General features: G+C 39.6%; 2 protein-coding genes across 4 annotated transcripts in view; one reads left to right on the plus strand and one right to left on the minus strand.

Moving 5' to 3' along the window:
* Positions 1-6,932, plus strand: part of NEB (nebulin) — a 160,127-nt gene extending 153,195 nt beyond the window's left edge. The window contains exons 135-142 of the mRNA XM_075609402.1: positions 904-996; positions 1,528-1,620; positions 2,699-2,806; positions 3,502-3,682; positions 5,123-5,215; positions 5,316-5,471; positions 5,740-5,846; positions 6,177-6,932. Coding sequence (XP_075465517.1) covers positions 904-996; positions 1,528-1,620; positions 2,699-2,806; positions 3,502-3,682; positions 5,123-5,215; positions 5,316-5,471; positions 5,740-5,846; positions 6,177-6,350 — 1,005 coding nt within the window. The 3' untranslated portion in view covers positions 6,351-6,932. The remainder of the gene's footprint in view (positions 1-903; positions 997-1,527; positions 1,621-2,698; positions 2,807-3,501; positions 3,683-5,122; positions 5,216-5,315; positions 5,472-5,739; positions 5,847-6,176) is intronic.
* Positions 6,933-9,212: 2,280 nt separating this feature from the next.
* RIF1 (replication timing regulatory factor 1) overlaps positions 9,213-26,388 on the minus strand; it is a 35,008-nt gene continuing 17,832 nt past the window's right edge. For all 3 annotated transcript variants that reach the window (XM_075609405.1, XM_075609403.1, XM_075609404.1), the window contains exons 22-36: positions 25,357-25,633; positions 24,923-24,962; positions 24,580-24,782; positions 24,009-24,111; positions 23,308-23,439; positions 22,731-22,870; positions 22,223-22,312; positions 22,086-22,137; positions 19,088-21,745; positions 17,866-18,009; positions 16,980-17,057; positions 12,906-13,021; positions 12,531-12,684; positions 11,167-11,275; positions 9,213-10,641 (exon numbers count right to left, since the gene is read on the minus strand). In XM_075609405.1, the coding sequence (XP_075465520.1) occupies positions 10,403-10,641; positions 11,167-11,275; positions 12,531-12,684; positions 12,906-13,021; positions 16,980-17,057; positions 17,866-18,009; positions 19,088-21,745; positions 22,086-22,137; positions 22,223-22,312; positions 22,731-22,870; positions 23,308-23,439; positions 24,009-24,111; positions 24,580-24,782; positions 24,923-24,962; positions 25,357-25,633 (4,535 nt within the window). In that variant the 3' untranslated portion in view covers positions 9,213-10,402. The remainder of the gene's footprint in view (positions 10,642-11,166; positions 11,276-12,530; positions 12,685-12,905; positions 13,022-16,979; positions 17,058-17,865; positions 18,010-19,087; positions 21,746-22,085; positions 22,138-22,222; positions 22,313-22,730; positions 22,871-23,307; positions 23,440-24,008; positions 24,112-24,579; positions 24,783-24,922; positions 24,963-25,356; positions 25,634-26,388) is intronic.

Below are 26,388 nucleotides of genomic sequence, written 5' to 3' on the forward strand. Positions count from 1 at the left end.
AGATAATGGGGGGAAAGCAGGGTTGCAGATCAGTCTGAGATATGAGAATGTCCACACGTGATATTTTTATTTTCTGTATACTGTACAGTGGAGGGTTTTTGCCACTTTTTGACCCACCATAACTTATATGATGTGTGTGTTACATTATAACTAGCAATCACCATCCTAATCTCAATATTTATATAGTTCTCTAGAAGCACTAAAGCCCAGATTCACTAAATGGTGCCAAGCCATACACCCCTCAGTTCCTATTTAAATGAACAGGAATTAAGGTGTGCTAAAGCTTAGCACCATCTAATAAATCTTGGCCTAAATGTGCAAAAAAAATACAAGCCAATGCTTTTACTGGGATTTCTTATTTTAAACAAATCTGTGGCTTGTTTGGAGCCTTTTTGCAATAGTTTGTTGCAAAACCCAAAGGGCTGTTCATCAAGGCCCCATAGCTACAAAACCTGTGCAAACTCAGCACCAGCTTCCAATGGAAAGCAAATGATAAGTATTGCCTCAGTTTACGATGCAGAGTTGTGTCACTTCACTCCACATTTAACTGAAACTCTGAATATAATGCAGGGGTTTAGGTTTTATTTTCTATTCTTAAGGTTGCATTCATTAAAGGTAGGGGTTCTCAACTCCAATCCTCAACCCCCCTCCCCCTAACAGGTCAGGTTTGCAGGATATCTCTGCTTCAGCACAGGTGGTGCTGAAGCAGAGATATCCTGCAACCCTGACCTGTTGGGGGGGAAAGGGAGGGGGGGCTTGATGATTGGAGTTGAGAAGCCCTGATTTAAGGGATATAAGGACTGTACCTGCATATTAGGACTTTAGGATAACATACAGTAGCATAGCTATAGATCTATTCGTTTTTGCATGTGCATAATGTTTGGCTGCCTTTGTAACTTATAGGTGTTGTACAAAGAAAACTTGGGGACAGGAACCCCCACACCTGTCACTCCAGAGATGGAGAGGGTGAAACGCAATCAAGAAAACATTAGCATGGTACCTTCCAGAAACATACGGCTAAATCTCCAAATTTAACAAGTCTCTTCCACCTTCATCCTTTTTCCCATGTTAATACACACCTGTGTCATCCTTTCCCTCAAATCATAAACATGTCAGAATGGACATCCCTTGGTGCTTGTCCATGTAACACAGTGATGGGCAACCTGCAGTCAATGTCAAATACAGCCTCTTTGCCGCCAACCTGCCGCCACTTTTAGTTTCATAACGGTTACATTAACACGTTTAAAGTTTCTCATGTATTGAAATATTTATTAGAATCTTAACCCATTAGCTGCGAGAGAAGTCAGCAACACAGCTAGCCTCTTCAGCACCTAATTGGCTATTTGTTGCTTTCTGGAATTCAACTGGTACTGTGGCTGCTGACTTTGGTAAAGGGGCATGTCACTTTTTGGGGTCACGCTGGTGGCTTTATATTCATTGCGGTTGCCTGCCACTGCTGTAGCTGTAACAGTATTGCCTCTGTGGTATATGGATATGTTGCTAGTGATGCTTCTCTGTACGCTGTAGGTTTCATACAAAGAAACAATGGGGAAAGCTACATCGGCGCCGGTCACTCCAGAGATGGAGAGAGTTAAACGCAATCAAGAAAATATTAGCTCGGTATTTTCGAGAATCAGCCAAGAATATTCCTCCCGAAACATAACATTTTTAACGTCCTAATATGTGAAGTGCTATCCTTTAAAAAAAAAAAAAAAAAATTACCATCTGATATTTAACATTCTTTCTGGGTTTACAATCCTGTCTACATACTAAAATATAACTTTTTACCTCTGAGGATTTTCCCCGGCAAACCACATAATGCCCCCCCCCCTCCCTTAATGCATATTAAAATAGACATCCTTAATCTAATTAGGTTTGAAACTGCTTTTCTGGTGTTCTTTACATATCCTTTGTGTGAGATATATGTGGTGTGATTGGAAAACACAATATAGGGCCATATTTACTTCACGGTGCTAACCAAGGAAACTTAAAGCAAGTGAGTGGACTCCAATGCGCCTTAGCACCACTTACTAAATATGTCCCACTACGCTAGCGGTCATTATTTACATTTCCGTTAGGACATTTGAATCAGACTTAAAATTGGACAGAAGCTTATGATATTAATTCTGACACAAAATAACGGACATGTTTTTTGTACAATAATATTAATGCAGAATCTTTACGCTAGCACACACAAAAATAAAAACCGTCACCAAATCCATTTCACATCTGGACCAATACTAGGACTCTGTGTGATTGTGTGATAGAGGTTTCTACAGCACTGAAGAATTTACTATAACATTTATATTAATTTAAAAAAAAAAACCCCCATTGTGATAAGTATACAACTTTTCAAAATCAACTACAATGTAGAAATTACAAGTAGTATTACTCATGCAAGTTTTTATTGCAAACTCTGTCCAGTATGTCAGAACTATTCAGGCTGAAGCATTATATTAGGAATATCAGGGAGGGAAAATCCCTTTTTGTAAACACCCTATTCCCACTGCTAAAAGGCAATACAGCTAGAACAAGAAGTTTTCAGAAAGACACAGGTCGAATGGTTGGAAGGGCTCTGGTTGCTAATGGTTTGTTTCTACTTTACATTACTACCACTAATGATAACCCCTTTTCCATGTGGAAGAATGTGATTCCACCACATCCAGCCATGCTAACCAATACTCCTCTCATTCATTAGGTTCTTTACTCAGACAGTTTCCGTAAGCAGATACAGGGCAAGGCTGCCTTTGTACTGGACACGCCAGAAATGAGACGTGTTCGTGACAGCCAGCGCCACATCTCATCGGTAAGATTGCATCTTTTATTTCACTGTGCAGCAAATATTGTACCCCCCCCAAATATAACACATTAAATGTAGTCTGTGGTATCAGTGAAACAGAAGCAAGTTTTTGATGACAATACTTTCTAATAAACCTTGCTTTGTAATACAAATAGTGGCTGCATATCCCCCCTCGTTAACAGTAATACTTTGGTACCTAATTAGTAAATACAGATCACAGAAGCAAAAGTGCTAAATCTTTACAATGCTTTTTTTTCTCCCCTAACCTTTCTTGAAGGAATTGCATTTTTTTTCATCATATATTTGAGCTTTAGAAATAGAGCTTCCAAAAATTCCTTGGATTGGCTCACTAATCACCTGCAAATCTGCTTATTCTAACAGAACTGGGCACGTGCTATCTAACTGCACCCTCCAGAAACCTGGTTTCCCTGGGATCAGACCCCTTAACTCCTGACACACTACCTGGTTCCCTTAAAATTTCTGCCCTTTCAGAAAACTCACGCCCTGAACAGCTAGACGTTTTTTTCTTAGTCTGCCTTTAATAAATTGTAATATTTTTTCTGCAACCCATTCTAGAACACATGGAAATTAGATAAAATATTTTTAATTCCAGTGTTGTTAGAATATAAGAGGAAAAAAAGGTGGCTCTGCTCTTCTGAGCTGTGCTATGGAAGTGTACTTCACGGCTTGTATGTTTGCAGGTGAAGTACCATGAAGACTTTGAGAAGCACAAGGGAAGCTTTACTCCTGTGGTTACTGACCCAATCACAGAACGTGTGAAGAAGAACATGATAGACTTTAGTGACATTACCTACCGCGGGATTCAGAGGAAGGTTGTTGAAATTGAACGAAAAAGAACTGAACAGGATCAAGATGTTACAGGTACTTATAGGAGACTCATGCAATTCTTTTAAAAAATAATAATTAAAGAAAAAAGCAGCCACACTTACTGTATCAATGAGAATTGTCAGCATATGAAAGCATTTCTTGCATACTGTACTTAACATGTTTCAGTCAGGGGTGCTCAACTGCAGTCCTCAAGCTCCCCCCCATACACATAGTAGCACCTGTATATAGCATACAGATTCCATTAGGGACCCAAATGCAGTCATTGAGTTGAGAAAAGCATGAAAAACCGTCCGATTAGCTCAAGGTATACACACTATATGGCTCTGTGTAGCCTGCGATAATGATGTAATCCGGAGTATAACGGAGTTAAAGCCTAGATGGAGATGTATGGGGTTAACGGAGTGCAAAAGTATTCAAGGCAAAAAGATTGATGCAGCAACCACTCCTGTGATGTACTGAGACTCACCAGCAAGAATGAATAAAAAACCTTTATTTAAACTACATAAAAACAGATACTAGACACAGACAAAAATAGAAATCTTCCACCCACGCGTTTCCAGCAAGACTGCTCTTTCTCCTTGAGAAAGCAGTCTTGCTCGAAACGCGTGGGAGGATTTCTATTTTTGTCTGTGTCTAGTATCCGTTTTTATGTAGTTTAAATAAAGGTTATATTCATTCTTGCTGGTGAGTCTCAGTACATCACAGGAGTGGCTGCTGCATCAATCTTTTTGCCTTCTTATTGAGTTCAGAATAGTGAACAATCCCAAAATTGCATTTAATAAGCATACATTTCTACAGCAGGTGATTTTCCACCTTTTCATCCTAAATGCAACCAATTTGTAAAAAATCTAATCTAAAAATGGACTATATTTTAGTTACACGTAGACGGCTGCTTCCTTTGGTTCGCGTATCAATCTCATAAAAAGGGCGATTTTGCCTTTTCCGTTTTTTTTTTTTTATAAACCTCAACAATCCAATCTGCAGATTCAGCAATCTGCTACCATATTAAAGAATCCGCGAATAGGATTCTTAAAATCCACCAGCAGATTGTGGAATCCGCAGATTGGTAAAATCCACCAGCAATCCAATGACCGGTTTTTGATTAATTTGCACGGTTTGAAACTGGAACAATCCGCCAACTAATTTTACACCACAAAATGGATTTTGAATGGAAAGCTCAGGGAATTCTACTAAACAGATTGACAGTTTTTCCCATCTCTAATTACAAGTGAGAAACAGAATTGTCAAGATTAACTTGTCAGTCTAATTTTATGCTCAATTATTGGGCACAAATGGATTATTCTTCTGACGAAGTCAGGCAGTAACCCTATGGCATGCGGATAATTATGATGGATCATTAACCATTTAGCTGCCAGAGAAGGTGTCAATGTCTTGCAACGTGTTACAGGCCTCTCTGGCAGTGAAAGGGTCAACACAGAATATTGATTATAAAATGTTGATTTTCTTATATAGATCTCAGAGTGTGGCGTACCAATCCTGGCTCTGTCTTCGACTACGACCCAGCAGAAGACAACATTCAATCAAGAAGCCTGCACATGCGTTCTGGTGTGTTAATTGCCACGGTTATATTGTAATGTTCACTATTTGGCAGCCTGATCTTTCGTTCTGTTATGTACTGATGGTAATAAACGCTCATTCCTTGCAGTACAAGCCCGCCGCAGCCGCGAACAGTCTCGGTCTGCTAGTGCTTTAAGTCTGAGTGCTGGAGACGAAAAATCGGACCCCTCCGAAGTGGCTGATCAACATCATTCCTATTATACCAATGGAACCACCTTCGCCACCACTACCACCACAGTAACAGGTAACCAGTAAAAGTGCTAAAACATCTACATATTATGTAACTTATTACACAGGCATGTTCCACAATACTTATTATTGTTCCACAATACTTAGGCCACAAGGAAAGTGGACAAGTACTGTTTTACCAGGGTGAGTACGCATTAATTGTACACCATAACTATAGACAGTAGAATGGAGAGATTTGTACTAATTGTGGCAGAGTGAATGACAGCAAGTGAAACATGCACAGTACTTCTTTTATCTCATGCAATCTTAATTTTACCTTGCAGGTTACAAACAGGCAAAAACAACTGAGCTGCCCCAACAAAGGTCTTCTTCTGTAGCCACTCAGCAAACAACAGCATCATCTGTCCCATCTCATCCTTCTACAACTGGAGTAAGCGACTTGGAGAAATAGAATCAAATATAATACTATATGGGTATCTGGAGTGTACCGGATACATGGGGAAAACCTATTCAACTGTACCAAAAAAGGAGTTCAAATAATACTGATTGATAATCCTATTACCCTTCTTAGTATGGGTTCAAATGCATTTTATAGACAAGTTTTTCCATTCAACATGCATACAATGTTGCTTGTATTAACACCAAAACAAACATTGGAAGGCAATAGGATTCACTATCTTGCTAAATAAAATAAGGTCTCAATTCTAGATTACTTTTATTTAGCACAAACATGTAACATTGTGTTCCTTTTCTTTGACAGAAAACCTTCAGAGCCATGTATGACTATCGGGCAGCGGATGATGATGAAGTTTCTTTCAGAGATGGTGATGCTATAGTAAATGTTCAAACTATTGATGAAGGCTGGATGTATGGGACGGTCCAGAGAACTAGCAAGACTGGCATGCTCCCAGCCAACTACGTGGAAACCATCTAAGTAACCACATAACAAACAACGCATGCTACAGAAGTAAACAAATATGGCACTACATCTATACAACATGACTAGAAGTGCGATAGTAGCCCATTTGTTTTTTCTGTTAACTTGCCTTGTCTGATTCAATAAAAAATACATTTTAACATCTTCAATAACATTTTCAAAGCATCATGATTGGACTAAAAGGCTTTGTGCTCCAAACTGATTGGTCCCTAAAACGAGATTTCTCTCTCCATGAAAGTAAACCACAAACAACTCATGGTATTGTCAACATTGTGTTGAATGAAATGATCACATTGACTAACCCTAAACTTCCGTCGTGGCTCACAATAGAAAATATACCAAATGGACAATCTGCTATTTTTTTTGTTCGCCTTGTTTCCTATAAAGACACCTAACGTTTTTGTGTTATAAAACTCCCCATATTAAATTCTGTTCCAAGCAAGCACCTTACGTCACCAAAATGAAAAAGCCTCTCCCTCCTCGGCTTGCTGAACGCTGAATGCATGTGATTTTGTTCATGGGTCAACAGCTGCTATTCCCTGTAAATTAGTGACTAATAAAGCTGTTGTTTCTGCAGTATTTGTGTCAACGGACCCAGTATTTCAACAAATGTGCCTGCTTATATTAAAAGGGGTTGTGTTTGTTACTGACCAATTTAAACCCATTCTAATGGGTCCTAAAGTGTACAGAATCATAAGTATTAAAAACCGTCCCTTACCATCATTGCTCACATACTGAGAGATTTACCACTCCAGCAGTAAGTGTGACTGCACGCAGTTTATTTTTAGAATTGGTTCAAACACTTTTAACTTTATATGCCATATTAAAATGAGCAAGCACATGTGCAAAAAAAAAAAAAAAAAGCCAAACTGCTTTACTGTCTGTGCAAAACATTGACCACATATTTAAGACTAGATTTCCAGGGTACGAACAGGAGTTGAGGAAAATCAGTTTTGGGCTATGAATTTTTCGGCCTAGTCATTACCACCAGTAAGAAAATAAAGTTGTCCTCCAGCACGTGGTCTTATTGCTCTTTTCTTCCTTATGTAGAAAAAAGACAACAACAAAAAACACCACACACAAGTGGTATAATAGGCGTCGACAATCAGTATCTTAATCTGTAGAGAAGTAGAGAACTTGACACTTGCCTGTGTATTTGTTCCCGTAGTCTTCTGCTGTTACCTTAAAAAGTGGAGAGAGGCATAGCATAATACTGTTTATTACAAAAATAAGGGAGGTGAGATAAAAATACACTTACAAGCGACCAACCACATGGATGGTGGAGGTTTCTATTGCTGCAAGTGTCCTTTAAAAACTTCCTTGCTGGAGCTGCTTTTCAGTCACTTTTTCTCAACTCCTGACTTGTCTGTCTGGGTCCACGGGGATGGGAGGCTTTCTCAGATTCGTGCACAGTCTGTTGTGCCTCTCCGATGACATCCCCTTTTTGGTCTTTTGGAGCCACCATACCTGTGGAGTCTGTGGATCAGCTAACCAACACTGACAAACAGCAGGGAGCTCTGCACACGGAGAGGCACAACAGACTGTGCACGAATCTGAGAAAGCCTCCCATCCCCGTGGACCCAGACAGACAAGTCAGGAGTTGAGAAAAAGTGACTGAAAAGCAGCTTCAGCAAGGAAGTTTTTAAAGGACACTTGCAGCAATAGAAACCTCCACAATCCATGTGGTTGGTAGCTTGTAAAAGTGTATTTTTATCTCGCCTCCCTTATTTTTGTAATAAACAGTATTATGCTATGCCTCTCTCCACTTTTTAAGGTAACAGCAGAAGACTACGGGAACAAATACACAGGCAAGTGTCAAGTTCTCTACTTCTCTATAGATTAAGATACTGATTGTCGACGCCTATTATACCACTTGTGTGTGGTGTTTTTTGTTGTTGTCTTTTTTTCTACATAAGGAAGAAAAGAGCAATAAGACCACGTGCTGGAGGACAACTTTATTTTCTACCAATCTTATATAATGAGGAGTTTGAATTACCTCCTGGGACACCAGCTGCGGGACTTTATTTATTGCACCTCATTAATAGGACTAGCGCCACTTTTATTTTTTCTTTATTACCACCAGTAAAGAAACCACAATAAAAAGGGCCAATTTTCAGTAGTTTTAGATCAATTGTAAAAATATAACATGAAACAAGCCCATACGGAGAATTCTATTTATATTTAAAAAAAAAACCTCCAGACTTGAACGAGGGCATTCTTCAGGATAACACACTTTCAATACAATCACACCAGTTTGTGTTCTTAAAGCTTGAAACCCACGTGAATTTACTTGTGTAAAAAACCAGCACATTTAAATTCATCATAAAAATTGTCTGGCGCACTGTTTTGATAACCACTGCTTTCAGCCAATATAAATAAGTATAGCAGTTTGTTTGCAAACTTGATGATGAACCACTATCCTGAAAGCACAGTCCTATTTCATGCTCTGTTGGATGAGAAACATATTGACGGCTCAATATCCAATGGCTGAAGAATATTTTGGTCTGCAAAAATCAGAACAAAAATTCTACAGAGAAAGACATCAAAATAGCCAACAATTTAGTAAATGAAAATATCCAATAAGATGTTTTGGTTGGGTGTGGCAAAAACATGGTCTGGCTGTATTCCAGAGCACAAGGAAAGGGACCAGGACATTTAGAAGTTGAACCCAAATATCCCAGACTGGCATGTGCAACATGCTAATCATTCAAAAACAGTAATTAACCATGTGCATAAGTGTAAAGAAATCATACAAATAAATCGTTATGCTAAATTTCATATGTTTAGAATAGAAAACAGATACAAATGAACATCTACCACTTTTACATAGGTGGTTATTGTTGCCAACAGGAAAAGGAAAACACTTTAATAGTTTTATTTTACATATAATAATTCTAAAAAACATTTGCAGCAAATGACATTAAGAAGCTCTGTGCATACAGATTGTTAAATTATATGTACAACGTGGATTACCAACTATATAATCCAGTAACTTTCTTACCTGTAGTCAAAACTATATACATAATATACACGATACTGTGAACATCTGCAAAACTAGAACACTGGTAAAGCACAATGTCTGTTGAAAAATGAGCTTGATATAAAGCAAAGAAGCAAGTGAAAATAGATAGTAAACAAAGCTTCTAAAAACACCCAAGTATGGGGCATATGCATCAAGCGCTGCTAGGGGTTAGTGCACATGAGCCAGTGACTTCAACAGAAGTTAGCACCAGATCAGGTGACTTAACCCTCGCCTCCACATGATGAATCTGACTCAAATTTAAGTATTTCCTGTTCAGGAGGAAATGTAACCCAGAATTAATATACTGCATTGAAGAGTCAAATTAGTGACCATTCAAGCTCTCCTAAGCACCTCTACTTGAGAACATAACAGAGCCTTCCAATAATTTGCCAATTCCAGATTAACAATAAAAAAAACAAAAAAAACCCTCTCTGTGGCAGGGGTCCCCTATTGTTTAGTACGATTAGGCTGACAAAGAATACAGGACAGCAGCAACCAATTGTTGGCAGATGAGGTTTTTGGTGTCTTCGCTCAGCAAGCTGTAGCCCATTGTAAATATAGTTATTCCTAGCGTTGCAATAAACTACAAATGCAACATTAAATGGTTTTGCAAATTAGACCAAGAAGCTGCTCAGCGAGTCCTGCCGTACGAGGGATCATTATATTACAAGGACTACCGTATGAAACAGCTTAAGTCGCGGGAACATGTTATCCAGCCTTAGTTTTACATTCACAGCAGTGATGAGATGTAAACCACCCCAAATAGATACGCCATTTGTCAATATTCAATTTCAACCGAATACTTCAAGCCTTGTAATAACGTAGCAGCAAGGAAACTAGAATTTAGAAGCCGCAGAATTAAGTCAGGTAGAACACATGATGGATTAAAAAAAAAAAAAAAATCTGCCGGATCAATTTATTTTTTTAATATAAATTCTCTTGTAAAAATGTACTCCTAGTAAAAAAAGTGCCCTGACTCATGAATCACTCTTAAAAGAAATTCTTAAACCAGTCTTCTACACTGGTATTAGACAGAGCTCTCGTGAGGTGGGGACCGCCACCGTGACTGCAGATGTCTTATGACACAGTTTGACATCCCACTAAGTTTCTCGTGTATTTCAAAAAGATGGCTGCCAGAAAACGTGCTAAGGTCCTCTGAAGACAACTGGCTAGAAAGTGCAGTGATCTGGGTTAACAGGTCCGTAGTGGGTGGGGTGTCCGGAGAGGGTGGGGTGTCCATAGCGGAGGTAGACTGCTCCATCAAATCTGAAAGCATTCAAAGATACAGGAGTTATTTAATTACACAATATGATGCCAGCACATTGTCAGTATCAGACAAGGAAATATACCAACATGTCAAAATCCCCCATAACAAGTGGCGATTGCAATATATACCATCCCATCGTATCCTATAAAAAGGGGACACCTTTAAATTCAGCATTCACTCTTTCTGGGTATTGTATTTTGGCAGCAGCTGGCCAACTAGTGCAGGGATGCACAAACTGGGGGGTGCAAGATTTTCTGTGGGGAGGAGAGGGCAGCCGTTCCAGAGGCCTTGCGCTCTTCCCCAAGGCATTGAAAATGTGCTGGGGGATCGTGCGAGGCCTCTTCAACTTCCCTCGTCTTCAGCGACGTACGCCAGAGACAAGGGAGGGGGCACAGGGGGGAAATAAGTTTGCGCACCCCTGAACTAGAGGAAGGGCCAGGCATTAAGAAATGCCTGATTTCTTGCAAGATTAACGTTTGGTAAACTTTGCAGTTAAAACCAAAACTATACATGACAGTGGTTACCTGTTTCAAGTTTCTCCTCATCAATAGGAGAGTGTTTCTCATCCAGGCCGTTCAATGATTTTTCCGTCTCAGCGAGCGCGGCAAATTCATCAAATCCTTTAGCCTTCATCTGTAGTGTGAGGAAATTTTTTGACAGTTTAGGTTTTAGTAAAGAAAAACTGGTAACTACCAGGGCAAACGGCTGGCATTAAGTTGATTAACTGGGGGGCAAGAATTAAAGAGGCAATCCAAGCTGGTGTATATATTTTTTATTTATAGCATTGAAGGGGGTCTTCATAGCTGAACCAAATTAATTTCAGCTGCAGGGACCCCCTGCTTTCGCAAATAATCATTTAAAAATTAGGTGCTGGTAGCAGCTCTGCACAGCTGCCAGGGTTCACAATATGCCCGCTGTTGAACGTTTTTACGTCAGGAGGGCCAACAGGACGTCATCTGTGCGGCTTCCTATTGGCCCATGTGATGCGGGAGCTTTAAACTTTAAAGCCTTGCGTGCTGAGCCGGAGCAGCTACCTTCACTTACGTTGTTGTGTCCGGAAGCAGGAGGTTCCCAGAGCTGAAGTTACTGCAGTTCAGCTCCGGAGACCCCCCCCTGCTGCAACACTAGATCAAAAGTTAAAAAAAAAAAAAAGAGAATAGTCTTGGATTGCACTGAATACAGGTTATGATGATAACTCACATATTAAGTTAATATTTGCTTAAATTTGACTTTGCTAGAATGCTAAATTAGACTGTTAATGCGTGACCTGTTAAGAGTACATTAACACACTTTCCCAGTAAGCTCAAACATATACAAACATACCAAAAGGAGAGCTACTGAGCGTGGCAAACTTATACAACAAAAAAGACAGGGGGGCAGAATGCTACATCCAATTGACAAAACATATATGGTAATAAGTATAAAGTTAAATACATTGTAGGTCCTAACACTACACTGTGAACCTTCCAGTTTATCTCATCTACAGCAAAATGAGAACCTCCCAAGTTGGTGTTTGAGCTTACTGGGAAAGTGTGTGTTAATTCAATTTCTAACTGGCAACAGTTGTTTGGAGGTAGGTGGCCCCTAACCTTTTTAACTTGGAAGGATCTCCCATTCTTGCAGTATGGACTGGACCCTCTGTGGTTGCTTCCCCTCATACAGGAGGTAAAATAAATGGTTCACAGTGTGGTGTTAGGACCTGCAAATTTGGTTATGCCTTGACGTTGGTATAAAGGCTTATGACACTTTGGCCAAAAGGGTCTAACTAAATAACCAAGAAAATATTATTATTGAAGTATTTAACTTTATACCATATGTTTTGTCAATTGGATGTAGCGTTGCGCAACCCTGTCCTTTTGCTGTTAAGAGAGCAGCAAGAACAAGTCACCTGTTGCTCGTGATAAACTCTCAGAGCTTTTTTCACTGTAGAGACTTTTGGAGAACGGATAGGCAGTGTCTTTATCTCAGAGGGTGAGAGTGTACTAAGGTCGCCGACACTTTTAATATTCTTGGCACGTATTAGTTGTCCCAGTCCCCTGGCCCTAAAACAAAAAAATAAAGTTACTTCAAAAAGGAAGCATTTTGCCATGATGCAACTATACCATTACTCAATGACATTGAATGCTACTGATCACTTAGTCTGGAGGTGCAGAAAGTGCCCAATTACTTGTTTCTCTTCAGGATACAAAGCATGTTGAAAGCTCACATCGCAACCAGGATTTGCTTTAACGATGGAAGAATGCAGAACTTTACATCTACTTACCACATATTAGATGTAATCTGAGGTAAAATTACATCGACTGATGTTGTGCAGTTCATTAATGCAGGGTAAACACTTTCTTTAGGGGAGGGCATTGATTCTTTGGTCATTTCAGTAATCTAAGAAAAAAAACAAAATGTAGACACATTTTTTAACATTGTGATGAGATCACGTTCCTGATTGTTTGCAATGGCAAGTGACGAATCACTGACATCACAAATTTACAACTGGCAAACTACTCAAATTTCTACTCTTACTATTATTCTCTTTAGCAGGTGATATTGAAATTAACCCAGGGCCTCTCCATTCGACTCTGTCCCATAACCCTGGGAATACCCCCTTCAAATTCCAAAAATGTCCATCTGTCGCCCATATAAGTATCCGGAGCCTGCTGCCCAAACTGGATGAACTAATTCATGGTGTCTTATGCATAAACCCAAAGCTATCGTTCTCTCAGAAACATGGCTAACCCCTTAAACCCCTCTATGCAAATATTGCCATCCAGGGATACTCCATTTCTAGGAGAGATGGGTCAAAGAGAGGAGGAGGGTTATTTTATATTGCAGAGACCTTAAAATTTACACTGTTAAATTGCCCCCCAAGCTCACCCTTTTTTGAAACCCTAGTTGGCAAAATCTGCCTCCCCTTTTCTAAGCCTGTCTTGGTTGCTAGTATCCAAAACCCCTCTACAGTCCCTGACTGATGCCCAGTTTCTTGGCTCCATTTCCTCTCTGAATGAGAAGAGTGAGCTGCTAGTTCTTGGGGATTTCAACTACAATTGGCTCGACCCTACAAACCACAAAATTCAGATACAACTCAACTCATTTCCCAACCCACATGGACAAACCTGAAATCTCACAACCATTCCTTGCTAGACTGGATTCTCTCCTCAAATCCCATCAGAATCCAATCCTCTCGCATCCTTCCTGACATTTTCAGTGACCATGCAATAAATGTACGGTGTAAGGAAAATTAGATCACCCCAATCAAGCGCTAAAGTTCTCCTCACTAGAACATTTAGAAACTTTAACCCACAAGTTTCTGGCTGACCTAACCAACTGCCCTTGGTACAGAAATCAACTTAATTCCAGACGCCGATTCTGCGCTTGACTATTTCCAATCCAAGTTCTTAAAACTCTGCGATACCCATGCTCCACTATGCAGAATAAAAGTACGGGGGGGGGCCACCTTCTGTGGGTTACAACTGACCGTATTGCACTATCATTTCAGGGATGCCTTGTGGAAAAACTACCAAGTAACTGGCACTACCAAGGATCTCAATAACTACAGATGCCTGCAGAATATGGGCACAAGGCAAAGACATGCAAAAGCACAATATTACTCTGACAATCTTCACCAGAATACATCAAACCCAGCTAACTTCTGGAAGGTTATCAACAGGGCTTGACAAATGCTGGTGGCCGCTGTCAACTGCGTCCCCCGGGTGTCTCCGTCTTCTGCAAATTCTTCTTTTCCCCCTGCAGCTCCAGTTAAAATGGCTGCTCCAAATAACGCCACGTTTCCATGGCAACGGGACGCTACACGACATCACGCGGAGCCACGTTACACAATGCCGTGTCTCGTTGCCATGGCAACGCGATGACATTTGACGCCGCACTGCCATTTTAACTGGAACTGCAGGGGGAAAAGATGAATTTGCAGGGGAGCAGACAGAAGGCCACATCACTCCCACCGCAGTGTCGTGAGTGGGGTGGGGGCGGCGTTTTTTTGCCCAGTTTGTCAGGCCCTGGTTAACAATATATTCCAGCCTTCTACAACCAAGTAATATCACTAAGGAGGATATTACTCTAATAAATCCCACTGAAACACAATCCAAAACAAGAACCTCATTCTGAGTACCCCTATATCCCCACCCGCTCAACACTGCTCACAATTTTCAATTTGGCCCAGTATCCGAGGAGATTACACAAGTGCTCCTCAAAATTAAAACTAAGCAGCCAATCTGGACCTGACTTACTGCAATCTAAGTTCCTAAGACTTGGTGCCCCAGCCATTGCCAAACCAATTGCTTCCATAGTCAACTATATCCTGTCTGCAGGCCATATCCCTAAGACCTGGAAAACTGCCAGAGTTGTCCCAATCTTCAAAAGTGGGGACAAAACACTATTTCAAACTACAGGCCAATCTCCCTTCTCCCAATCCTATCCAAAGTCATGGAAAAATGTGTCCACTCCCAATTAAGCGATCACTATACCAAGACAAATCTCCCTAGCCAATTCCAATCTGGCTTTCGCCCCAAAATACACCACCGTAACTACCCTGCTAAAAGTTTGCAATTAAATCCAGTGTGGAATGAAACTGGGACAACTCATTGGTGCAATATTCCTATATTTTGCAAAGGCTTTCGATACTGTTGATCATGTTATCTTGCTTAAACTCCAGTGCTCTGGAATGGGGAAGCATGCTTTAAACTGGTTTCATTCCTACCCATCAGGTAGATCCCAACATGTGTCACTCTCGGGCTCTAACTCCAACCCCCAGGATATCACCTGTGGCGTCCCGCAAGGCTCTGTTCTGGGGCCCCTACTCTTCTCAGTATTTATCAATGATCTTCCTACAACTTGTAATGGAGCTTCAATACACATGTATGCAGATGACACAATCCTATATGCACAGAGCCTTAGCCTCTCCGACCTTGAACACATACTTCAATCTGACTTTGAGACTTGAAAATAGGATTTCTGAAAACAAACTGTTTTAAACACTGACAAGATTGTAACAATGGTATTTGGGGCCAAGGCTAAATTTTTAAAGCTTCCAATGACTGAGCTCTAGATCAGAACCAACACTAAGACCACCCTAACTCCTGTTACTAGTTTTAAATACTTGGGCATATGTTTTGACTCCCATTTAACATTTGGGATGCACATTGATACCCTGACATACAAAACCTATGCCAAACTAGGTGCATTTTACAGGAACAAATCCTCTTTAAGTCTGCTGGTCAGAAAGCGTATCGCACAGCAGATGCTAATGCCAATTATCGACTATGGGGACACAGTATATGGCTCAGCACCCCAAACACTCCGTAGCAAACTGGATACCCTCTACAATTCAATATGCCGTTTTGTTCTCCAATGCAACTACAACACACATCACTGCGAAATGCTCAAAGAACTAGGATTGGTCATCACTCGAGTCTAGGCGCAAAGTTCATCTTTCCTGTCTTGCCTTCAAATACTTCCTGGGCAAGCTACCCATCTTTCTGAACAAACTCTGCACACCTACCACATGCAGTACTTATCTGAGATCTGACTCCAGAAGACTGTTCATGGTCACAAGGTTCAGCAAAGTATCTGGCCACTCCTTATCTTACCGTGCACCCCACAACTGAAACAATCTACCGGAGACTCTCAGCCACCACCAATCTAAGTTCTTTCAAAACTAAGGCTGTCTCACATTTTAATCTGGTCTGTAACTGTTACATACACCTATAATATATTATCATGAACTGTGCATGCAATAGAAATAAATAAATATATATATATCCTGTTCACTTGTGTAACTATGTATTTGTAACCCCGTATTTGTCATTAACTATGCCCAGGACATACAATGAGTTACCTCTCGTTTTCAAGTAAAAAGGTTACAAAAGTGCTAGGGACTATAATTTCATCAATGAACCACTGTCATATGTCTATAAAAAGGGACACACACACACGAAATGTTGCGAGTTTATCACTTTAAATGACCAGGGCATTGATGCGGCGCGATGGATAAGGCAGGTTTGGGGACATGCCAGAGACATGTACAATGTGCTCATGTGTTCTTTATGATTTCAATATAGCTACTAAAACTTTGAACTACATACTAGCTTATAAATGATATTTCACAACACGAATTTAGAAGCTTGCATATTTAGTGACCGACGAATATTTAGTGACCGACAAGCATCTAAACGATTGACCCCACACCCAATAAACAAGGACAGTGATGGTCGTGTGCCATCGCTATAACCTTAGTCTGCTCCACTCTGAGAGAGGATCTTTTTTCTATCCTTGTGTTTATTGCTCCATTATACAATTGAGAAATCTTTTGAATAAAAGCCTAACTTACCAAACACTTCTTTGAACTTTTAAATCCAAGAATACGGGATCCCGGGGAAACGAATCCTTTGGTTGGAGTTGTATTAAGCTAACAGAGGAAATGGTAAATCTATTAATATAATTACACACGAAACCTCTTCATTTGTTTATGTACAGTAGGGCTTCTTGCAATGGGACTTTAAAACAAACAATGCTTTCTAGTAGTATATACACACACACACACACACACACACACACACACACACACACACACACACACACACACACACACACACACACACACACACACACACACACACTATAACTTCAAAGTTGGTATTCAGTTAACCGGTATCCTCTTTCGAAAAAACCTATCCCTAAACATCAGTTTAGCGTAATAAATGGAGATAATGGGGGGGATGTAAGAACTGCTGTTGCTAGATGGCAAGTAACACCAAATATTGCCTTATATAGAAATAACGTAAAATAAAGCATTTACAAAAAGCAGTTTCGGGTTCATCCCACTAAATATGTTCCAATTTAATATTCTTAAATACATATGTTTGGTGGCATTCAGAGGGACTTGATCTATAAATTTGAATTTCTATATAAAATTAGCATTTCACAATTGACTAAATACACAAGAAATAGCAGTCAATAAGAACACCAAAAATCCTTAAATATTGCTTATACAGTAAAGTAATAAAGAAAACCAAGTGACCAACTCGGGGGTTCTCAACTCCAGCTGAGGGGGCATCTTGACTGGAGTTGAGCACCCCTGGACTGAAGCATACCCATTCTGTAAAAATGTTATTGACAAACATCCCAATTAAAGGAGCTGGTGAATGTGAACTTTAGTGCTTGGTAAATGAACCAGGGATTATTTGCCTGGACATATTAACATACAACTTACTTACCTTGGGGTGAGTGTTAGTTGAAGTTTTAAGACTTCTAGATGGGGAGCTGTTTGAAGAGTGACCTCTTATAACAGGACTTCGCCTGTCAATATCATCAGCCAATTCTTCTTGATAGATCGGATTCGCAAAGGAGACTCGGCGAATCTGTGAAACAAGCACAGTACAATTAGTGTGTATTCTATTCTGTATCATAACCCTTTGGATTACTGTTGCATACAAAAAAAAAAAGTATCCTAAACTACGATTAAAAAAAAATAAAAAACACATCACGTACAACTTCCAGTTCTGGGGACCTCCTGGTTCACGAGGTACCTGCTTACCGGTTAAGTAACTGTGTTTAAAACTCCCCAATGGGGAACAAAATGGCTACGAAATCTCAGAAAAATGTAGTCAAGCAGACCAAAAATGGAAAGAATTCAATGAGTTTTTTGGTGTGCTTGACTCAATTTCTCTATGATTACTATATGTTGACCAGATATTTTCATAGCACCCATTCTTGGTACCTAGCATGGCTTTAGACCCCTGGTTGGTGCATTCCAAGTGGCTGGATCCGATTGTTTATAGTACCAAATTTCAGACTAATAGGAAGCCGCAACATCGGGTGTGACTTGCCTGTGGATGGCCATTTAAAAACCAGGAAGTAATACCGGTAACTTCACCAATATCTTGTGAACCACAGGGTCCCCAGAGCTAAAAATAGCACAGTTCAACTCTTGCGGATCATCTTCACTAGCTCCAATCCTGTAAAACGAATTGAAGTTACTTAAGGTGGATTGCTCATTTAATGTTTATGTGCCACAGGCACCCTGAAATAAAACCGATGGGCGAGTGGCTCCCTGTTTAAACATTTGTTGTTTTTAATGTAATATATTAACACAAGGTTTAACTGTACAATGGCATACATGAAAAGCTAAAATGTGCTTTCTAAATGTTTACGTGTTATTCATGGTCTATTATCAGGTGTTCTAGTATTTATGTAACAACGTTGAAAAGTTTGAGTCTTACAAAAAAAATAAAAAGTTCACCCAACAAAGAAATTCAAGACTTCTGGAGCTTATATATATTATACCAAATATCTTTACAGCTGACTGGAAATATGGCAGCAAAGCGAATCCTTGTTGATGCTCATTGTTGCAATTTATTTTGTAGCCATTTAGTGAATTCATGTTCCATGCCAATGTTAAGAAAGCTGGGTATTGAAATAAAAAGCACGTTTCATTACCTTGTTGATGGGTGATGGGGAGTCATTCTCCTGCTGTCTTTTTACGCCTTTCTTTAAAATACTGGTGGACGGCGATGCAGAGGGAGACCAGCCAGAGCCTTCACCGGGGCTATCATTAGCTATTACTAGAGCCGCCAAGCCTTTCAACTTTGGAGGAGAATCTGTGTCGATCCTTCCCTCAGCTAGGTCTTCAAGACCGGCGATTTCAGGTATGCTAGAAACGGCACAACTTTCCGCAGCAGGAGAAAGGTTCTCTTCTACTTCCTCCTTTTGAGCATCCAACGACACCGCAATCTCTTCGGCAGTAACTGAATATGAACGCACCTCGTCTAAAACCAGAGACTTTTCTACAGTTTCTGCAAGATTACTTTGAGCATTGGCCACCTCAACAAGTTTTTCAACACTGCTGTTACTAGTAGACTCAACACCTACTTCTACATCAAAGGTCCTATCACAGACAGCATCCTCTTTTACCAGTTCAATAGGAGACCCATCATTATGTTCATGAGATTCCAGGTGCACACATTCTGTCCCCAAAGCTGTACTCTCTGCTGCAGTTTCTGAACTTCCTGCTATCAATGGCAGAGCCATTTTATCTTCCTCCATTGGTTCTGGAACTTCTAAAGTCGTAGTCTGAACACAAACCTGTGTTACTTCCTCTGTGTCACTAATGCTCTCCTTCAATGAAACTACTGTGTTTTCCTGCTCTGATTCTAGATCGGATTTCAACTCACTTACAGAGGGCTTGAAAAAGCATGGCTCCTTTGTCGCAAGTAGTGGGGTGCTGACAGCACAAGGTCCAGTAAAGACTGTTTCATCAAACTGCGTATCAATAGATGAAATGTCTGACCCAACAGTACTTGCATGTATTTTCTCACGCTTACTTCCTGCCAGCTCAGAAGTCTTTAATTCTGTAAAGGATTTCTCTTGCTTGTTTGATGGCTCGCAGCAGCAATCGCAGCTCTTGGACCGTCTCACTCTTTTGCTTCTTTTATGGAGACAATCAGTTGTCTGCAAGTTACTGTCAGAATTTTTGAATACATCAGAAACGGCTGTGGAAAAATCACCAACTGTTGGTTCAGTCATTAAGCTTTGTGCTATGCTGTAAACCTTAGTTGAACCATTTGTAAGATCATACGTTTTGTATGCCTGCCTAGTACACAAAGTAGGTTCGGACTCAGACAAACTGTCATCTAGAACATTGCTTGCATTAGTATCGGCATTAAGAATCTTTGAATCTAAAATTGTAGTATTGTCCGTAATAATTGTATACGTTTTATTATCCGTTTTACAGATTTGAGAAACAACTAACTCCACGTCCACTTCTGAGCCAAACTCCAACTTATTTTTTACAGGTAACAAGGTTTCTGTTTTAGGATCATTTTCTGTCGAAGACTGCGGAGAACTTTCAGATTTGTCATCCTTTCCAGTACTTTTGGTTTTACCCTTTGGAGTTAGTTTTCTTTTACTGGTTTCTTCTCTCGTCTCTGAATTGTCAGACTCAGAATTCTCAGTGCCAGGTAAAAGTGCTTGAGAAGACCGTCTTGTCTGGTATCTCGGTCTTCCTTTTGGTGCCTCCTGGCTTCCTTTACTTGAATTAGAATCAGGAAGATCCTCCTCATCAGGTTTTATATTAGAAGTCTTGGCATCTCCATCTTGTGTCAAAGTCTTTTTAACAAGATCCTGTTCGCTCTCATGTGCGTTTTCAAGCTTCTCACGTTTCTGCCTATGCAAGTTCTCTTTAGCTTGTGCCACCTTTTTTTGACCCGATTTTTCTTCTTCCCTAGCCTTGTCTCGTTTTTGGTTTGCATTTTCATTTTTACCACTTCGGACACCTTCCAATATTTCCGACTGCCTTCTTGATGAGCGTCTCAATGACATTTGATTAGAGGCTGCCTGCGGTGTTAGAGAACCGTCATTTTTTATATGATTCACAGCCAAGGCTTCTGGGGGAGTGTTCTCCTTGGATTCTAGATTGTCTTCCTCTTGAACGGGATTTCGAACTTTGTCAGTCTCAGCAAATTCCACAACCTTAGGTTCTAGTTCCTGCATTTGAGAATCTGGTATGCAGTCTTTATCTCCAAAACACTCACCATTAGATTCATTTGCTTTAACCATGGATTCATCTGAAGACTCCTGTTGCATTGGCTCTTCAGGCAAGTTTTGTTTGCTTTCTGTGTGTTCAACTGTGCAGGCTGAATCTGACCTGCTTTTCCTTTCTGATGCACTTTTCTGTAGTTTGTTTTTGGAAGGCTTCATATCCGCCATAGAGTTTTCTTTATTATTTGTGTGAGAATCTTCTTTTTCCAGAGCTTCTTGGCTATCAGGGACTAAAATGATTTCTGCCTTTGGAAATTGTGTGTTTGACAAAGGACTAAAAGATCGCGTCAGTGAATTCTCAAACTTTTCCAAGGTAATGAACGATTGCCTTCGGCTCACAGGCTGTGGTGGTGTTCCCGAAACCACATCTGAAGAGGCAGAGGTGTTGCTGACATTTGAGGTGTTTTCAACTGGCTCTTCAATCTCCTGAACAATCTCCGGAACTGTAGAATCATTTGCCATTTTTGAAGGTTGCTCTGTACTGTCCAACATTTCAACATCTTTCTCAATTGCCTTGCTTGGGTCTTTTACGTCTGACAAACCTTCAAAAGGTTTCTCCTGATTAAAAAACAAACAAAAAAAAAAACACGTCTGTAAAACTTTAATTTAACTTGACTAAGTTAAGTGGCTATATATTGATATATAATGCACACAGATTGGGAATTACGTTGTACATAAGAATCTGTGCATTTAAAATCTTTAAACATTTAACAATTGTGATGTTTACTAATGTAGTGCAGTTTGTGCTTAAGAAATTCTTGTTTTGACAAATACATTTACAAAGCTAATTTAATGATTGCAAAAAAAAAAAAAACACAACAAAAAAACAACCATAGGGACAAAGCTAAAATGTATATTATTGAACAAACTTTTTTTATATAATAAAAAAATAGTTTACCTTCAATATGGTCTCAATTTCTTTTGTTCCCTCTTTTACTGTAGGTTTTTCCCTATGGATAACAAGTATTTAAAATGTTAGGATTCATATATAAATATATTGCAATCAACACTCCAGCAAAATGTCTGCATACTCACAATGAGCTGTCCTGGCTCTGAGAATATTGTGTGAACAAAGTTGTATCTTGAGATGCATCCAGGTTGTTGTACATAGTAGGTATATCCACCCTGATAAATTACAAAAACCAAATATGACAAATGAACTAAAGGAAAGTAAACAATTAACAGTTCAGCTGCAGCTACCAGCTTTCCGCCACATATGCAGATTACTCACCCAGGGATACTTTGCCATACTCAATTACCTCAGTTCTTGGTTGAGCAAAGGGGGGAAATATTTTAATACAAATACAGGATACTAATAAAAATAAAACACATGACCTTCCACCCCACCCCCCAGTCATGTGTGCATTCATTACATCAATACTACAGAAGGCCCATTGCAGATGTATTAACATATATAGGAAGAGAGAATTGGTAGCAAAAGTTATTCCTAAAAAGTAAACACGTTAAGAAAGTTTTAGTGAAAAAGGAGCACCATCATTTTTTTCTTGTTAAAGTACTTTGTATTTCGGAGTGGATCACGAACCTTTTTGTTCTAAGCACTTCTTTTTGGTGTTCTGTTAAAACTCGCTCTTTATTTTCAGGAGGGATAAAAACAAAGTCAACAGATTGTTCCTCTTCCAAAAGCTTCTCTTTAGTTTTGGGAGAAGAGAAGTTCAGCTTTAACTAAAAAAGGAAAAAGAATATAAAGTCGTCAGCAAACTGAAATACGTTGAAGTTGGAATATTTCTGCCTAATTAGGCAACAACTTGTAGGAAACGGTGTGAAGTTTCAGCATTCTTAATGTCTCAACATATACTGAGCATTATTTCAGTATGACCGGAGACCCCACCACGCACTCTTTTCTACTGGGCATCCTGGAATTAAGGCAATACTTTATTGCCTCAGTAAAATAAAGTAAAACTAGTTTATACTTTTGTATATTGCACAGAAACTATATAATTAGAGGGATTTAAATGCAGTAACATGAAATACCCATTGCCATTTACCTTGGGCGGCTTGGGGGGAGGAAGTTAGGCCCTGAAACTTAAGAGGGGGAGGTGGGGGGGTGGGAAGACATGTAAATATTACAACTGTAGATTTCACTAGAGAGCACCTCTTACTTTAGCTTGTGATACACGAGTCGCAGAGCCTTTGTCTTTAAGGTCTTCGGTCTTGGCCAATAATGAATCACGCTTTCCAGTGGATTTAACCTCTATTCCGCTGATCTTTGTATCCAACTGGAAGTTGTCCATCTGTTTAGAAGCGACAAGATTCACAATAGGTCAGAAACAGACACATGCAGTTTTCGATCAAATGCACCCAATGGCATTTTTAATATGTAGGTTAAAGCAGGTCACCACAGGATATCTGCACTGTACACTTATTTTTATTTTCTGTCATTTCTAATGTATCACTTGAGGGCATATTAACATCTCAGACAGGTCTACAACGCTACTTTTTCACCATTATCTCTTGGCATACAGTGCTTCCATTGCAGCTAGGGATTCTGGGAAATTACATGTAAATAAGCACAGTGTGTCGCCTTTTACTTTAATCCATTTTAACATAGTACCCTATAAGCTTATGCCTGCCGTATACACAGCTTTTCAGCACAGCCTGGGTTAAAGAATTGCATTGCCGGGAAACTTACTCACAGACAGCTATTTCAACCTATGGTGTCTGTTTGAGGGTGGTTATACTGGCTTTGAAATGTGAAACTGGGATAGGTTTCAACACCACACATTATAGAAGTTATGGCGAATAGAAAAGTGACAAAATCCCTTCACCGTACTACACAGTCACAATGAAATAGAATGCTTACATTATCAGAGTATGGACCGCTGCATTCCTCCTCTCCAGCATTTGAAAATGTAAAACCGGGCAATAGAAGGGGTGTTTTTAACTTCACTTTGTTTAATACTGGCCTGTAAAACAGAGAAGAGGCGATACCCTCATGCAAATGTGACATCAATAGACATAAAACATTAATAAAAAAGGTTATTCGGACAAAGAACAGAACGGTTCAGAAAAACCCATACACCAAAAAAAAATAACTGTTTAAAATGTACTTCTGAAGACAAAAATGTACTTCTGAAGACAAAAATGTATCATCCTTGAACATGAAAAATCATACATTCTAGTGTGCGTACTTTAGTAATATTTGAAAGTAACATTGTCTCATGTCACCCAGTAAAGGATCTGTAAAAAAGGTGTGTGCTAGTAAGGAAGCACGTCTTTGAATAACAGAATATATTCAGACTCATGGCCCATTGGTACCCTGAAGAATGACCATCTCAATCATGCATTAGGATAGACTGGTTCACAATACACATACAACATTAATACATATGCTCGTTTCAGCTACATTTGTACATGAAATGTGAAATGCATACTTTAGCCCTTCTGGATAAATCAACACTGTAGCTTTAGCGAACGATGCATTCCAGAACTGTGCCGTTTGGTTCCGAATCTGTTTATTTTTATGCAGGAAAATGGCACAGAGCAGCGGGGAAAGGGCTTCCAGGAGCTCACTGTCGTAGGTACCATTGTAGTAAGAACCAAGACACAGAAGAAGATCTCCAAGTAACTTCTCCAACTGAGAAAAAAAAAAAGAAAAAAGTTTAATGGAGAGAAGAGGATGAAGACCTGGCGAATCGTCAAACAGCATTGTGCTTAAGTATTTCTATCAAATGCAATTTCTGCTTATAAAAATAAATAAATATTTGTTTCTCTTACCTTGCTGGTGAGACCACTATACACCTTCGGAGATTCAGATCTGTAGTAATGAAAGTGAATTTAACTAAATGTTCTACACAATTGTTTCAAAATGAAATGGTTTCTAGTACAGATTCCGGTGTTAGAAAGACCACCCAATAGCAATATTTAAGAAAAGACAAACTTTAATTTAGTGCTGTGACAAATATAAACTAGTTGAAGTGCTTCCTCATCACAAAGTGCATTTCTATCAAATATATCGTTGTGCTTAAAATCCTCACTGAAATTTGTATTAATTACTGTGCATAATATGGAAAGTAAAAATAGCTCTGCCACGATTTAAACAATCAAATAACATCAAACATTTATACAATTTAGTGTCAATATGTAAAATGACAGTATCAGAATAATTTTTTTTAAATACACTTTTAATTAACGAACAAAGTAGAACTTACGTCGTTTTTTCATAGAAAACAGCAATGGGCTTGGTCAGCATCATGATGACCGTTCTAACCACTGAAGGTAAGGATATATGGCTGACACAGGTGGTCAGAAGTCCTACTATCGAACCACCAATGGAAATCATGGTAGGAGTGGTAGTTTCTGACGGCGGCTCTTCAGAGCCAAGAACGTGGAAACATTCAACCAACTTCACAAGAAGTTTCAATAATGAATTTAAGTTGCCCAGAGGCTCTTTTTTCTTCTTAGACCAATCAGTGGGGGTCTGTGGAGCTGAAATGTAAAAAAATAAATTAAAACCCAAGCCATAAAAATGGTTAACTCAATCTGTGCTGATACGCAGGTTAGCAACGGTTCATAAACAAAGTGCAATGACAGCCATCACACACATTCTAGTGCATGCCATTAAGTGTTTGGCAACTCAATCACTCTATACTGTAACAGTCAATTACTTGGATAATAATATTCCAGTTACACTGTTTTGCAATCAGGAGCTCCTCTTCAATATGTTGTGAAGCCATCTCCCCCTTTGCTTGAGAAGATTATAGCCCTGTCCATATGAAGGCTAAATAATGTAATGCAATGCTAAAGACTCCAACATATGGGCCAACGCGGGTTACAGTACAGGACTACTTTTCTGTTCTGAAGTTTCACAATAGAAATGCTTAAAAGACCCAACTTGCACGTGCCCTGCCACCCTATGTTCCACTACAAGAAGGAAGTGCTCAGCTAGTACACTGTTCTTGGTTTGACGCAACACAAATAAAAGCAAGGCATCACCATTTCCTATAGCGCTTTTCTCCCATTGGGACTTAATGCTCTCACAATCAAAGGAGGGAAACGCGTAGGGCGTTTTTGGCGTGGTGACATCAGCGCGAGGGATCTGAGAGAGACTGGTAGTATTGTTACTTTGTGTCTGTGCTCTCTGCTGGTGCTCATTTTAACGCGTTCGTATCCAGGCTTAACCAGGTCCTGTTCACTTAGTGGTTCTTTGCTGAAGCCTGTCTCTGTACTGTGATTCAATGTGT

The sequence above is a fragment of the Ascaphus truei genome, chromosome 7, assembly GCF_040206685.1.
Source record: "Ascaphus truei isolate aAscTru1 chromosome 7, aAscTru1.hap1, whole genome shotgun sequence".
NCBI lineage: Eukaryota > Metazoa > Chordata > Amphibia > Anura > Ascaphidae > Ascaphus > Ascaphus truei.